The 14,603-nt window shown below is 45.7% G+C and overlaps 1 protein-coding gene across 5 annotated transcripts in view; it reads left to right on the top strand.

The window, feature by feature from the left end:
* Nucleotides 1-14,603, top strand: part of EPB41L4A (erythrocyte membrane protein band 4.1 like 4A) — a 193,655-nt gene that overhangs the window by 19,911 nt on the left and 159,141 nt on the right. The window contains exon 1 of one of the 5 annotated variants that reach the window (XM_053294289.1): nt 248-969. The exons of 2 other annotated variants lie outside the window; for them this stretch is intronic. In XM_053294289.1, the coding sequence (XP_053150264.1) occupies nt 673-969 (297 nt within the window). In that variant the 5' untranslated portion in view covers nt 248-672. Of the gene's footprint in view, nt 1-247; nt 970-5,520; nt 5,788-14,603 lie in introns of those variants that run through there. 2 more of the 5 variants (XM_053294288.1, XM_053294291.1) reach the window with 2 other exon arrangements.

Below are 14,603 nucleotides of genomic sequence, written 5' to 3'. Positions count from 1 at the left end.
TTTTTTCCTTGGTATGGGGAGGGCATCCTAATGTGATGGGTTATCAAGCTCTGCATGCTCCGGGACAGGACCAATCAAAATTCAGGTCGATCATATGTATCCAGACAGCTGTCACTCATCCCCAGTTCCAGTCCTGTCTCGCTCCGCAGACAGAGCTTGAGTATTGCTGTGAGGAAAAACTTCACAGCCTTTCTCCTTTTTTATTTTAATAATTTGGGATTTCCTCTGTTGAGGTCTCTCTTATTAGCAATATGGAGCCTGATTATATGGGGGATATGTTGAAGGGTTCCCTTCCGGAGGGCCCCTTCACAGAAGCCGCGATTGTTCCCTCGGTGGCAGGGACAGCGAGCTTGGGCCTAACGGCCATTGATAAAGGAGAGGAGGCTACTGTGAGCCAGGAGGCTTCTAATCTGCCCGCCCCACTGCCCAAGAAATTGAAAAAGAAAACTAAACACCTAAAGGAAAAGGGCATTGTCAGAAAGAAAAAGCATATACGATCCCCTGGCAGCACGCCACTGAGCGATAAGACTGCAGTTGAAGGCAGTTTGGGCGCAGCAACCTTCCGCTTTCCCACCCGATTTAACTGCCGAAGGCGCGGTGGCCATTTTAGCTCTCCTCTCCAAGTCTAGCCCTGCCGTTCTTTTTAAGAGCAATGGGGAACCTGGGCGCATAATGCCGATCTCTGAACCCTTCCAGGGTCTGTGTCTATTAATGACCCCCCATGGGGTCCGATTAGCGCGCCAGCGGCGGTCTCAGTGCTCAACCCTCCTCAGGGTCCTATTAGTGCAACAACTTCATGTACCGCCCTCGACCCTCCTCAGGTTCTGTTTAGCGCGCCGACGCCACTCACGGTCCTCGACCCTCCTCAGGGTCTGTCTTCTTCTTCTGCTGCTGCTGCTATGTCTACCGCTGCAGGTGTCAGTTTGTCTAATAAGCCTCCACTCCCTGGTGGCGAACAGCTGTCCCCGGGTGAGTTAATTTGGTTGGGGGAGTTCGTTAAGAGGCATTGTCTGGCATGGGTATCTTCTCTGCTAAGCCAGTCCGCAGTCAGAGCTTGATTAGCGCTGTGAGGAAAATCTTCACAGCCTTTATCATCGTCTTTCACTCTCTCTGACTACTTCAGGCCAGTTTCTCCCTTCCTTTATTCTGTGTGCAAGGGTGGGAAGGAAGTCGCCAGTTGTGCTCATTTAGCTGCTTATTTTGATTATTTCCTCTGATTAAGGCTGTATTATTCTGACTATGGAGCCTGCTCATATGGGGGTTATGTTGAAGGGTTCCCTTTCGGAGGGCCCCTTCACAGAAGCCGCGATTGTTCCCTCAGTTGGAGGGACAGCGAGCTTGAGCCTTTCGGCTAATGTTATTGAAGAAGGAGCAGCTGTGAGCCAGGAGGCTCCTGTTTTGCCCGCCCCGCCGCCCAGAAAAGCAGCTACAATAGAGCCTCCATTCTGTGGACTAAAGAGTTTATTAAGCTGATACCTCCAGAAAATCTTAAACCCCGCCAGGGTTTAAATAAATTGGCCAGAGCTTCTGCCCTTATGGCAGACTCAGGTCTGGACTGCATACAGCACGTCTCTCGTGCCATGGCAGCCAGGGTGGCACTGCGCAGAGGGTTATGGTTAAAAATAAATAAATAAATAAAAATAAAAATTGACGGGTAGATGCCAAGTCCAAGGTCACCTTGGCTGCTACTCCCTTTCAAGCCAAAAGGGCCATCAAGGATGTGTCTCAGGAGACTGGCACACCTTCAGCTGCTGGCTTGGATCAGGAAGGTTTTCCATCAACCTCTATTTCAGCAGTCACTGTACCTTTTCCACCATTTTTAAAAGATGTTATGTTTGCAGTGGGGTGTGCCGGGGGCCACTAAACCTGCCATATCCTTCCCAAAAAATTGTATGCCTTACCTCCAGATATAATGGCTCTTTTGACAGTTCCTGTGGTGGATGGACCTGTGGCCCAGCTGGTCACTGGGGCTCTGGTGAACAAGGAGGGATATGACCTTCTTAAGACACCAGAGGAAGAGAAAGCGGATCATCTGCTACGTAAGGCTCATGAGGCATCTGCAACTGGCATAAGGGCAGCTGCCACTAATTCTATTTTCGCTAGAGTCTCCATTTTGTGGACTAAGGAGCTTGTTAAGCTGGTACCACAAAAGAATTTAAAACTCTGCCAGAGTTTGAATAAGTTAGCCAGATCGTCTGCCCTTATGGTGGACTCTGGTTTGGACTGCATACAGCACGCCTCTCGTGCCATGGCAGCAGGCGTGGCAATCCGCAGAGGTTTGTGGTTGAAAAATTGGAGGGCAGATGCCAAGTCCAAGGTCACCTTGGCATCTACTCCCTTTCTGGGGGGGAAGTTATTTGGTGAATCCTTGGATCCTATTTTAGTGGACACAAAGGACAAAAAGAAAACCATGCCGGTTGGGCGTGGTAATTCAAGGAGGAATTTCAGGGGATATAACACCTTCCAGAATTCCTTTTGTTCCTTCAGAACTTTCAATAGACCTGCCAATACAGGGTTTAGAGACAGCTACCAAGAAAGAGATGATCGTGGATCTTTCTTCAGGGCTAACTGGTGTCACCCCTGGAATAACAGGCAGAGGATCGGGAAGAGCACATGCTGGAGGTTATGTCAACGCACAAAACTGTAAGCAATGATGCGATATCGGTGGGGGGCAGGCTTCTGGAATTCGCAGAAGCCTGGGTGCACAGCACCACGGATCAATGGGTGTTGAGAACAGTAAAGCATGGCTATGTTATAGACCTTGTGGCAACTCCTCCCGATTTTCTTTTCTTAACACCTGTCCCCAAGGTGAGGTCCAAGAGGCTGTTGATGGACCAAAGCATCCAACACTTATTAGACATCCATGCGATAGAACTGGTTCCGTTGACGGAATTATGTGTAGGTGTCTTTTCTCTTCTCTTTTTGGTGCCAAAAGGAAAAGAAAAGAAAAGAAAGGAAAGGAAAGGAAAAAAAGAAAAGAGAGGGAAAAAAAGACGACTCCTGGCGCACGATTCTGGATTTGAAAAGATTGAATCAGTTTGTGCAAAAACGCACATTTCGAATGGAGTCTTTAAGGACAATAAAGGCAGCCATACACCCGGGCAATTACTTGTCCTCGATAGACCTTTCAGAGGTGTACTTACATGTACCGATTCATCCTGCCTCTCGCCCATACCTGAGGTTTATTTACATTGTGTACTCCAGCATCTGGGAGTTGTTTTCGACACGAGATCGGGCACAGTTTCTCTCCCAACGGACTGACAACAGAAGATTGCCTCACACACCAGGCCATGGCTGTCCAGGAAATGGGGTTTCCTCATGTCTCTGGCTCAACTCATGGGCTCAGTGATCGCCTGCCTAGAATGCACGCCCTGGGCCAGGTGGCATTTGAGACCACTTCAGTGGTTCTTGCTTCCTTTTCAGGAAGCCATTATGGCAAAGAAGCAGATAAAACTTCGCTTACCACGGAAGGTCAGGAATTTTCTCCTTTGGTGACTGTCGCCGGCGATAGGAAAGTAAATACTTCTGAAAATTCCCCAGAGGATCGTGGTGATGACCGATGCCAGCCTCTCTGGTTGGGGGGCCCACTGCCTGGCACATCATGCGCAGGGGTTGTGGGTTCAGAAGGATTTGGAGAACAATATCAACTGGCTAGAGTTGAAGGCAATTCGATTAGCTCTTCTGCAGTTCCGTGATCTGTTGATAGGGAGACATGTTCTGATAAGGACAGACAACGTGACTGCAAAAGCTCACGTAAATCACCAGGGTGGCACAAGATCAAGGCCCCTCATGCAGGAATCCGACTTACTATCCGCATGGGCGGAAATTCACCTATACTCCGTGACGGCGGAACTTCTGAGCAGCACGGAGAATCTACAAGCGGATTGGCTGAGCCGCCAAAATGGTGGATCCAGCAGAGTGGGCCCTGCATCAGGAAATCTTCAAGGAAATTGTCCACAGGTGGGGTCGTCCACAGCTGGACCTCTTCGCGTCACAGGAAAACGCCAAACTACCAACGTTTTTTGCAAGATATCTAACTCCTCACAAAGAAGAAGTAGATGCTCTCATGTCTCCCTGGCCGCGGGGATTACTTTATGTCTTTCCCCTGACTCCAATCATGAGCTCCTTCCTAAGATAGTTCCTATTAGAAGAAGCAGAAGTCATTTTGATAGCTCCTTATTGGCCGCGAAGACCGTGGTTTTCTGACCTCCTGAGTCTCTGTCCAACCGCTGTGGCCTCTTCTTCTAAGGAGAGATCTACTATCACAAGGACCTCTATGTCATCCGGATCTGGTCTGGCTATGCCTTCACGCATGAAGGTTGAGCGCATTACCCTAGATTCCAAGGGATTATTCCCGCCAGGTGCAAGACACTATCATAGCGTCAAGAAGGCCGTCCACTTTGCACATTTATCAGGTTACCTGATCAGCCTTTTGTTCCTGGGGGCGGAAGCAGGACTTTGTTCCATCCTTGGCGGGGGTTGCAGAGGTGCTGGGGTTCCTTCAAGCAGGTCTTGAGAAAGATCTGCATCCCAGCACATTGAGGAGGCAAACTTCAGCCTTGTCCTCAGTCCTGGATTTAGCAGTGCCTGGTTCATCTTCCTTGCACCCTCATATTAGACATTTTCTAAGGGGAGTGAGCAACTTGGCTCTGCCTCCCATACATAGGTTTCCCTCCTGGGATTTGAATTTAGTTTTAAATGCTCTTACTAAGGCTCCGTTCGAGCCTCTTCGTTCAGCTCCCTTGAGAATTTTGTACTTTAAAGTATTGTTCCTTGTGGCCATCACCTCAGCACGAAGGGTTTCTGAACTAGCTGCCCTCTCTGTGCGCGATGAACTATGCATTTTTCAAAAGGAGTGTGTTGTTCTTGAAGTTGGATCCCATCTTCTTACCCAAGGTTAATTCCATCTTTCATAGGAGCCAAGATTTAGTATTGCCTTCCTTCTGTCCTAGTCCTGCTCACCCTAAGGAGCGTGCTTGGCATACTCTGTATGTGCGTAGGGCACTTAGATTGTATATTAAAAGATCCAAAACCTTTAGAAATACGGATTCCCTTTTTGTTTCCTTTCAGCCATCTTCCCTAGGGACCAAGGCGTACAAGGTTTCCGTGGGTCGATGGATCAGAGCTGCCATATCGTTGGCTTATGAGTCTCTTCACCTACCTCTTCCTCGTGACATTTCTGCCCATTCCACTCGCAGGCCAGCACTTCTGCGGCCTTTTCAGCTCGTGCCCCCTTGGAAGAAATTTGCAAGGCGGCAACTTGGGCATCAGTGTCTCCCTTCATTAGGCATTACAAGATTCCGTCTTTTCATGCTGCTCAAACAGCAATAGGAAGGACGGTATTGCAACAGGTTGTCTAATCATTCACTCCCGCCCTTGGGATTGCTTTGGTACGTCCCATCACGTTAGGATGCCCTCCCCATACCAAGGAAAAAGAAACATTGGTAGACTTACCGTGAAGGGTTCTTTTTCTGGGTATGGGGAGGGCATCCAGCCCACCCGCGAATGTTTACGATGGATATGCAGGGAGGTGGGGCGACTCCCAGGGTTGCTTAGTTCTTTGCTGTCACTGTTTACTGTACAACTTCATCCCTTGTGGACTATTTTTTCTCTCCTTGCTTTCTGTATTTTCTGTGCTCAACAGTCCTGGAACTGGGGATGAGTGACAGCTGTCTGGATACATATGATCGACCTGAATTTTGATTGGTCCTGTCTCGGAGCATGCAGAGCTTGATAACCCATCACGTTAGGATGCCCTCCCCATACCCAGAAAAAGAACCCTTCACGGTAAGTCTACCAATGTTTCTTTCTTTACCACAAGTAGTTCTAAGTAGAGATACTTTCCAGTTCTCTAATATGGTGAGACTTATCTACGACCCTCTTCCATGTGATGTGAATTGTGTCTGACTGTTAGCACATGGGTTACAAAGCGGTGTTGCTTATACTTTGCGTTACCTCCATCTTGAAACAATATGGTGGATTGGCAAACAAAACAAAACAAAAAACAAAACCCCACTGGGGACACTAGGACCCGCTCCCATGTTCTGTAAATCTGGTTTGTATAGGACTGTAAACACAAGTTATTAAAATGTGTAGATAATCTGATTTAATCTTGGCATTTATAGGGTTAGACTTGTTTAACTTTATATATAATACACTCACTCACTCACTCTTCATTCATTCATTTATTCATTCATTACTGGAAAGCCTGTCAGATAGACCAACAGTAAAAACTGTTAGGTTGTTATATGCTGTCAGTCAAGTTGGCAAAGTGATTGCTGTCTGGAAGGTGCCAAAATGGAACTGATTTTTAACACATCTTATAATCAAATCTGAGGGATTGGAAAAAAAAACTGACTCGGAACTGATCTGGGAGCTAAATTAAAGTGGTCATTGGGTCAGAAATGGACTGGCTAGAAGCAGTGGGACTGCAAGGCTTAGTCCAATTCATAGGTGGCTCCTCCTGGCACTGCCCCCAGAAGAACTAAAATAATGGGTGGTTAATACGCTTCCTGGTTGCTTCAGGGATTATACTTTTTTTACATGTTTTCCCCTTCTTCCTGGGGGCAGTGCCAGGAGGAATCAGACTGGCAGGAGCAGGTTGAGTAGCTGCTGTTAAAGCCAGTAAAAAGAAATTACAGGTAGGGGAGGAAGGGCTGCAGAAAGCTCCCTGCTCTAGAGAGGTTTCCCTGGCTGGCTGTAAGTCTGAATTTTAACTAGCTTGCTTGTGGTGGTGGTGGAGGAGGGGTGTGTGTGCAGCTGCTCCTGCCCTTACTGACCAGCCACCACTGTGGTGGGAATAGATGATGGCAGCCTTACCACTGCCACTTGGAAAAGAGGGCAGATCTTCTATACCTTTAAGAGAGACACAGAAGAGGGAATTTCAGCAGGTGCCCCTGGTTATGCAGGGGAAAAAGAGGCTGCACCTGCTGAAATTCCCTCTTCTGAGTCTCTCTTAAAGGTATAGAAGATCTGCTCTCTTTTCCATATGGCAGCCCTTGGAGTAGGAAGTTAAAGGGAAACCATTCCCCGTAGTGGTTAGAGTGCTGGACTAGGACCGGGAAGACCAGAGTTCAAATCCCCATTCAGCCATGATACTAGCTTGGTGACTATGGGCCAGTCACTTCTCTCTCAGCCTAACCTACTTCACAGAGTTGTTGTGAGGAGAAACTTAAGTATGTAGTACACCGCTCTGGGCTCCTTGGAGGAAGAGCGGGATATAAAATGTAAAAAAAACAACCAACAGAAACTTGCTTTCCTGGGATAGTATCTGGGAGGATGTTTGGGGCCTAGGTAAGTGGCCATTCCACTCTTTTCTGCACAGACCTGAGCCCACCAGGAATTTCTTGATAGGTTTTAGAGCAAGTGAGATCCAGTTTGGTAGCAGTTCTTCACAGATGGGCACACATACATAGATGGTGATCTCTTAAGCCTTCTTTCCTTTTAAAAGTAGGCTAAAAATATACCCTTGTGCTCAATGCTCACAGACACTTTCTAGAGATTAAAGAGTTGTTCATATGGCAGGTTCAATTGTTGCTGTAGCACTATACCAAAAGTATATATCGGTGGTTGAAGGTATTACAAGAAAAAGTTAATAAGTAAGAGTGTGTGTGTGTGTGTGTGTGTGTGTGTGTGTGTGTAGGGACTTGGCAGAATAATCAGTGTTTTGGATTGTGCTACCATTTTGACTATCAAGGATCAACACAGTTATTGACTCTTGTCACTGTTTGGCTTGCTGATATCAAGTATGCTGTATCAGTGTGCCTGTGCTCAAAATTTCCTTCCCTATTCCTGTCTGGAAGAATATTTATCAGTGGAATCTGACCGTTGCTGGATTGTTAAATTAAGCAAGTCTTGTATGGTGGAGACAAGATCTGTAAAGCTCATATCTTTCTTTTTTAAAAAGTTACTTTGGGAATCCTCTTTCTCATTTGATGAAACATGTTTGGTGATTGAGGGGTATGTATGATTGGAATTTTGTCAGTCAGTCAGTCAGATTGGAATTTTGTGTGTGTACCGTTAGGAATCCTGTGCAAAGTTTTCTTGTTTCTTTGGATCCTCATTTATATTTATGCTACAAGAGCAGTGTGAGCTAGCTCTCAATATATTAGATTGAATGCACATTACTGTGCATTCTTTCATAGTCTGTACTTGAGATGAACTGCTTTCCTTTGCTGATCTCTATGCTAAAAGCTCCTTCTGTCTTTGACAATAAGAGGGGAGAATAAATAGGAACATGGAAACTGCCTGATACCGTCAGACCATTGGTTCATCCAGCTCAATATTGTGTACATACTGACTGGCTGTGGCTTCTCCAAGGTTACAGGCAGGAGTCTCTCTCAGCCCTATCTGGAGATGCCAGAGAGGGACCTGAGACCTTGTGCATGCAGATGCCTAGAGCATGGCCCCTTGCCCTAAGGGGGTAATCTTACAATGCTCAAATGTAGTTTTTTCATTCAAATGCAAACTAGGGCAGACTCTGCTTAGCAAAGGGGACAACTTATGCCTGCTACCACAAGACCAGCTCTTCTTCCTGTATGTAAAGAGGTTTGCTGGGATGACAAGTCTTATCTCTTTTCACAAGAGCATAATGTAGGATTAAGATAAGTACTGATCTATTACTAGATTGCAGTCAGTATTACCCTTCTGAGTCAGCATGGTGCTAAGGTATTTAGGTTTTGGTATATATAAGAAAGCCAAAACAATGCTCCAAAAGGACTGAAAATCAGTGGGGAACAGATGAGCCCATAAACACCCTTTCTGTAATGTCTTGTATATTTTCCATAGAGGCAGTTGTAAAAAGCAAGGAGAAGTAGTGCACCTTTTGGTTCAACAATTCTCTTTTACTTGTAGCACCTAAAGGCTAAAAAATTATCTCTATGATTCATAGCATCTATTTGCAGGCAAGGAAAACTAATTGTGTGTTTAAAAAATATTTTCTTCTTGGTGGTTTTTCATAAAATGAGTATAAGAAAAGGTAAAGATTAAAAAAAAAAAGTATACATATGGAGAATATTGCTCATTACTTTGGCACCTGTCTTGTTTGTCATGGCCAGCATTTCATTCGCTTACAGTCCTATGATCAGTTTATAAACTCAGTGTTACTGAATAAGTACAATAAATGGCTTTGATTGTCAAATGTCTTTCTGAAAATAGATCTTAATTAGTTCCCATGTAGCATACTACAGAACATAGCTTAGAGGCAAACATTTCTTTATTGGTGTTGGTAGCAGCTGCTACTCTCTAAAATGGTAACAAATCTACCTTTAATTAAACCATTAAGAGTGCCTTTTGGATTCTATTTTGATGTAGAAATGAGGTTAAGCTGTAACATCAGCATTGCTTTTAATGGAATGTCTACTTCTAATCTGTTTCAGAGAGAGAGTAAAATTGGATATTTTGCATTCTTTATATTCTTTCGAACTAATGCTTTGAATGTTTTACAAATTTATTTTAGTCATCTGCTCTCTAACTCAAGTACTTGAAAAAGAGGAGCCAGTATTATAATTGTTTTATTCCAGTTAAAGTGGAAGATATGTCCTTGTTGAAAGTTATTGAGAGACGTACTGTGGTTTGTGTGGGTGTTTGAAGGTCTTCATAAGTTCTGTTTGAGCTGTTATGAAGCCTTAAAGCCAGTTCCCACATTGCTTTTTCTTTTTTCTCTTGGTATAGGGAAATTTATTCTCATAAGCAGCTTTTCTGTTTGTAAGTTTTTGGAATGATGGTGCCTAGTTTGTGACCACCTCCGCTCACAGTATGACTCTGAGTCAGATACTGAGGAGGGGGGACCAGCTCTGTCCCCAGTCCTGGATCATACCAGACTGTAGCCTGAGGAAGCCTTGAGGCTGGGATCCCCCGAGAAGGCTCTCTTTGGACCTGGGCTCTCTGTAGAAGCACCCCCAGACACAGTTCCCTCATTCTGTGGGAGAATCTCCCACAGAGATACTCAGATGTTGTTGACTACAACTCCCAGCATCCCCAGCTGCAGTGGCCTTTGGCTGTGGATTCTGGGAATTGTAGTCACCAACATCTGGGAATCCCTGTTAGCGGGAACACTGACCCCAAAATCTGAGTCTACTACAGTCTGCACCTTACTCTGAGTCTGTACCATCACGCTCCTGATGCCTGCATACTGGGGCCTCTCACAAGCTTGGCAGGAGCAGGTAGAGTGGAGGAGTGTCAGAATCTAGAGAGCTAGCTCTTTAAGGCTTCTAGGCAGGGAGTCGGCCCAGAAGGAATAATCTGGTCTCAAGGCATTGTTGAGTCAACATGTTCCCTTGGACCGATCCCAGGTCCTGCAGAGCTGTCTTGCTTGCCTTCACCCTTGCTTTCCCTTGCCTCGTGAGCAATCTGGACAGAATAGCCTGTAGGTATGTGTGCTTGGGTAACAATATGCTACATAACCAATCCTCTGGCAAATCACAGTTAGGAAGTGACATATTTAAAGATTCAAACAGTACATGGTGTACCTTCTTCTGAATATAAAGTCTCCTCCATTCATTATATGTGGATTGGATATACAGGTACAATGAGGGCACCACCTGCCTGATGTAGGTGGTGCATGCAGGGATCTTGTAGTCAGGGGTGAGCAGGCGGCAGAAGCTGGTGTTCTCCATCATCTAAAATGGCTGGTTGTCCAAAACTATCATCTCCCCAATGGCCTGGGTGATGAGATGAGGCTCTGGCTGGGTGACCAGACTGCTTGCCCACTGACGGCACCGACCACATAGGCAACTTCCTTTGCTTGGAAGCAGGTTCCTTGCCGCTATCAGAGGACACACGAGGTCTATTGCTGCGAGCAGGAGCAGGGACCCTTGAGTGATACTGTTGCAGGTACTGCAGCATCCCCGCTGTCCCAAGACACTTGGGGTCCTTACCCCTGCTGACCTGTGCCCTGAAGTGGATGCAGACTGCATGGTGTGGGTCATCATGGCGGAACTCAACATGGTCCCATACCATACCGCTCTTGGTCCAGGACAATTTTGGTGGTGGTAATGGGGCTGTTGGTTTGTTCTGGGGCTGGTTCATTCCATCCGGGGCTGAGTAGGTCCAGGAACAACTGGAATGACTTCCTCCTGCTCCTCCTCAGTCTCAGTTGAGAGTTGTGTGCGTGTCACATCACTAACAGGGATTAGTGCTAGAATGGTCTAGCAGCCAACAACACCTTCTCCACTGCTATGGGAAGAGCTTTTTCCCTGATGGGGAGGACCTCCCCCTCTATTTCTATCCTGGCTACCACAGGAGATTGTGCTGCGGGGCCAGGTTTCTCCAGATAGGTGAGCCTGAACAGCACCACAGCAGTGGAGACAACTTGGAGAGTGGGTGGGTGGGGGCTCACCTATTTGGTGTCTTCGTCTGGGGGCTTCCAGCAGTGTTTTCAGCTGGAGTCAGCCAGGTGTTGCTCTCGGAGGCACTCTTGGGCTGAGCAGATTCCAGGACTCAGCAGCTGGGGGAAGATAGCTGGGTACCAGTCAGGCCCTCACCTACCCAATCAAAACAAAAAAGAACCCGCACAAAAAGGGAGACAAATCATAGAGAGCCTGGGCACAGGCTTGTACCAGACAGAAGTCATAGCACATCAGCCTGTGTACTCACCCCCCCCCAAAAGTCCAGCAGCAGCAAAGAAGGGGTGCAGTTTGGGGCCACAAGGAAAGGGGGTGGGAAACCAGCAGGGCATCCCAGTTCTTATAGCCACTCGGAGCTAGCTACTACATGCAATAAGCTTGTGGGGGTGGGAATCTAAAAGTAATAAGCTTGCCGGAGGCAGGGGGAACCATACAGGGAAAAAAAAATCCAAACAGCACCCACTTAAACTAGTGGGGCTGTTGGCACTATTTAAAAATAATTAGAGGGGGGAACAGCACACACAGCACCCCAGTTACTAAAGCTACTTGGGGTGGGGCTGGCTACAAGCAATAATAATAATGATAATAATGATAATGATAAAAATTGAAAGCAGCACTCAGTTACGCCCCTGGTGCTGCTGGTACAATTAAAAAGAATAAGAAAATAAAAGCAAAATGATTGTTGGCACTACAATTACAGTGTCTTTTTGGTGACTCTGTTTTTAAAAGAGAGACACTCTGTCTCGCCACTCACTGCTGGGCCAAGCAGAACAGGCAGGTCCAGACCACAGTCTCTGCAATCCTGTCAGTGCTGCTGCAGTCTGTTTCTGATCCTTCTCTCCTCTCCTGAGGCACAAAAGCAGTGGCTCTCTCTGCCTCCAAGCAGCCTTTTAAATACATCTTGAAAATTCCTTCTTTGGCTCCCTCCTCCCGCTCCCTCCCCCCAGCCAATGGGGGCACAGTTGCCCATGCCAACACCTGATTTAAAAGACAACAAGCCAACCAAGAAGCAAGGAGATCTCAAGCCGATTGGAAATCAGTGCCAGAAAATCAGCAATTGAAAAATATGGAGACAAAATGGTGCCTGCAGCGCAAATCAATATGTGATGAATCGGGGTTCGATTCACAGTCAAATCAGCCCTTCATTTAAGGGGCGATTTGATTCATGGTCGAATCCATGAATTGAGTTGCAGGTGAATCAAATTGCACATCCCTAGAGGAAAGGTACCACCAAGGCCAGGAGGATGCCAGCATGGCTAACAAGTAAAGTCAAGGAAGCTATAAAGGGGAAGAAGAATTCCTCCAGAAATTGGAAGGCCTGACCAAATGAACAGAACAGAAAGGAACACAAACTCTGGCAAAAGAAATGCAAGGAAACAATAAGGGAGGAGAAAAGAGAGTTTGAGGAACATAGGAAGCTGCCATATACGGAGTCAAACTATAGGTCCTTCTTGCTCAGTATTGTCTACACGGACTAGAAGTAGCTTCTTCAAGGTTGCAGGCAGGAATCTTTCTCAGTCCTATCTTAATGCCAGGGAAGGAACTTGGAACCTAGATGCATTTCGCAGAGCGGCTCCATCCCCTAAGAGGAATATCTTAAAGTGCTCACACTTTTATTCTCTTTCATATGCAACCAGGGCAGACCCTGCTTAGTTAAGGAGACAAGTCATGCTTCCTACCACAAGACCACCTCTCTTCCCTATTTACCTAAATGTTTTGCTAACACTTATTATTATTTATTTAAAATATTTATACCCCGCTCCTCCAGTGCACTACTGCTTGGGGCGGCTCACAACAATAAGATAGACACAAGATAAAATCAAAGTAATAAAATTAACTAAATTAAACAAAAAGCTGTCATTAAAAACCACAATCATTATTAGATTCAAATTAAAGGTTATTTAGCTAAAAGCATCAAGGGAATAACAAAAACTTATTTAAATACATCAGAAGCAGGAAACCTGCCAATGAGGTGGCTGGCCTGTTAGATAAGGGATTATTAAAGAGGATATGGAGATTACAGAGAAGCTGAATAAGATTTTTGCATCTGTCTTCATGGCAGAGGATACTGAGCCTGAACCAAACTTCTTAGGGACAGAGGCCAAAGAACTGAGTCACATAGAGGCAATGAGAGATGACATTCTAAACTATCTGGAAAAATGAAAAATTAACAAATCACCAGATGGCATCCACCCAAGAGTCCTTAAAGAACTCAAATGTGAAATTGTTGACCTCCTTGCAAAAATATATAACTTATGCCTACAATCAGGCTCTGTATCAGAGGACTGGAGAGTAGCCAATGTAACACTGATTTTCAAAATGGGATCCAGGAAATTATAGGCCACTGACACTTAATGTCTGCTCTGGCCAAATTGATGGAAAACATTCTCAAGGATAAAATGGTTAGGCATATAGAAGAACAGACCCTGCTGAAGAAGAACTAGCATGGCTTCTGCAGAGGTAAATCTTGACTCACCAACCTTTTGGAGTTGTTTGAGAGTGTCAACAGCATGTGGATAAAGGTGATGCAGTTAACATGGGCTAAGCAGTGAAGTGGCCGATTTTGCAGATGACACTGAACGATTTAGGATAGTGAAATCCAAAACAGATCATGAGGAGCTTCAAAAGGAATCTCTCCAAACAGGGGAAGCGGGCAAGAAAATGACAGATGCATTTCAATGTTAGCAAGCATAAAGTGTTGCATATAGGGGCAAAGAATCCCAACTTAACATATATGCTGATGGGTTCTGAGCTGTCAGTACTGACCAGCAAAGGGATCTTGGGGACATAGTAGAGAGCTTGTTGAAAGTGTCGACACAATGTGTGGTGGCTGTGAAAAAGGCCTGTTCCATGCTTGGAATATTAGGAAGGGGATTGAAACTAAAACTGCTAATATCATAATGCCCTTATACAAATCTAGCGTGTGGCCACATTTAGAGTACTGTGTACAGTGCTGGTCACCATATCTTAAGAAGGACATTACAGAACTGGCGAAGGTGCTGAAGAGGGCAACTGAGATGATCAGGAGCCTGGAACACCACCCTTACAAGGTAAGGCTGCAACACCTGGGACTTTTTAGTTTAGTAAAAAGACGTCTGAGGGGCAACATGATAGACATCAAATTATGCATGGTGTGGAGAGCGTTGATAGAGAATTTTTTCTCCCTTTTGCATTACACTAGAACCAGGGGTCATCCCATGAAACTGATTGCCAAGCAGTTTAGGACTGACAAAAGGAAATTCTGTTTTCTTACAATGC

Source organism: Hemicordylus capensis, chromosome 2, assembly GCF_027244095.1.
Source record: "Hemicordylus capensis ecotype Gifberg chromosome 2, rHemCap1.1.pri, whole genome shotgun sequence".
Taxonomy (NCBI): Eukaryota; Metazoa; Chordata; class Lepidosauria; order Squamata; family Cordylidae; genus Hemicordylus; species Hemicordylus capensis.
The sequence above is the reverse complement of the archived record's forward strand: the minus strand, read 5'-3'. Positions and strand labels throughout refer to the sequence as shown.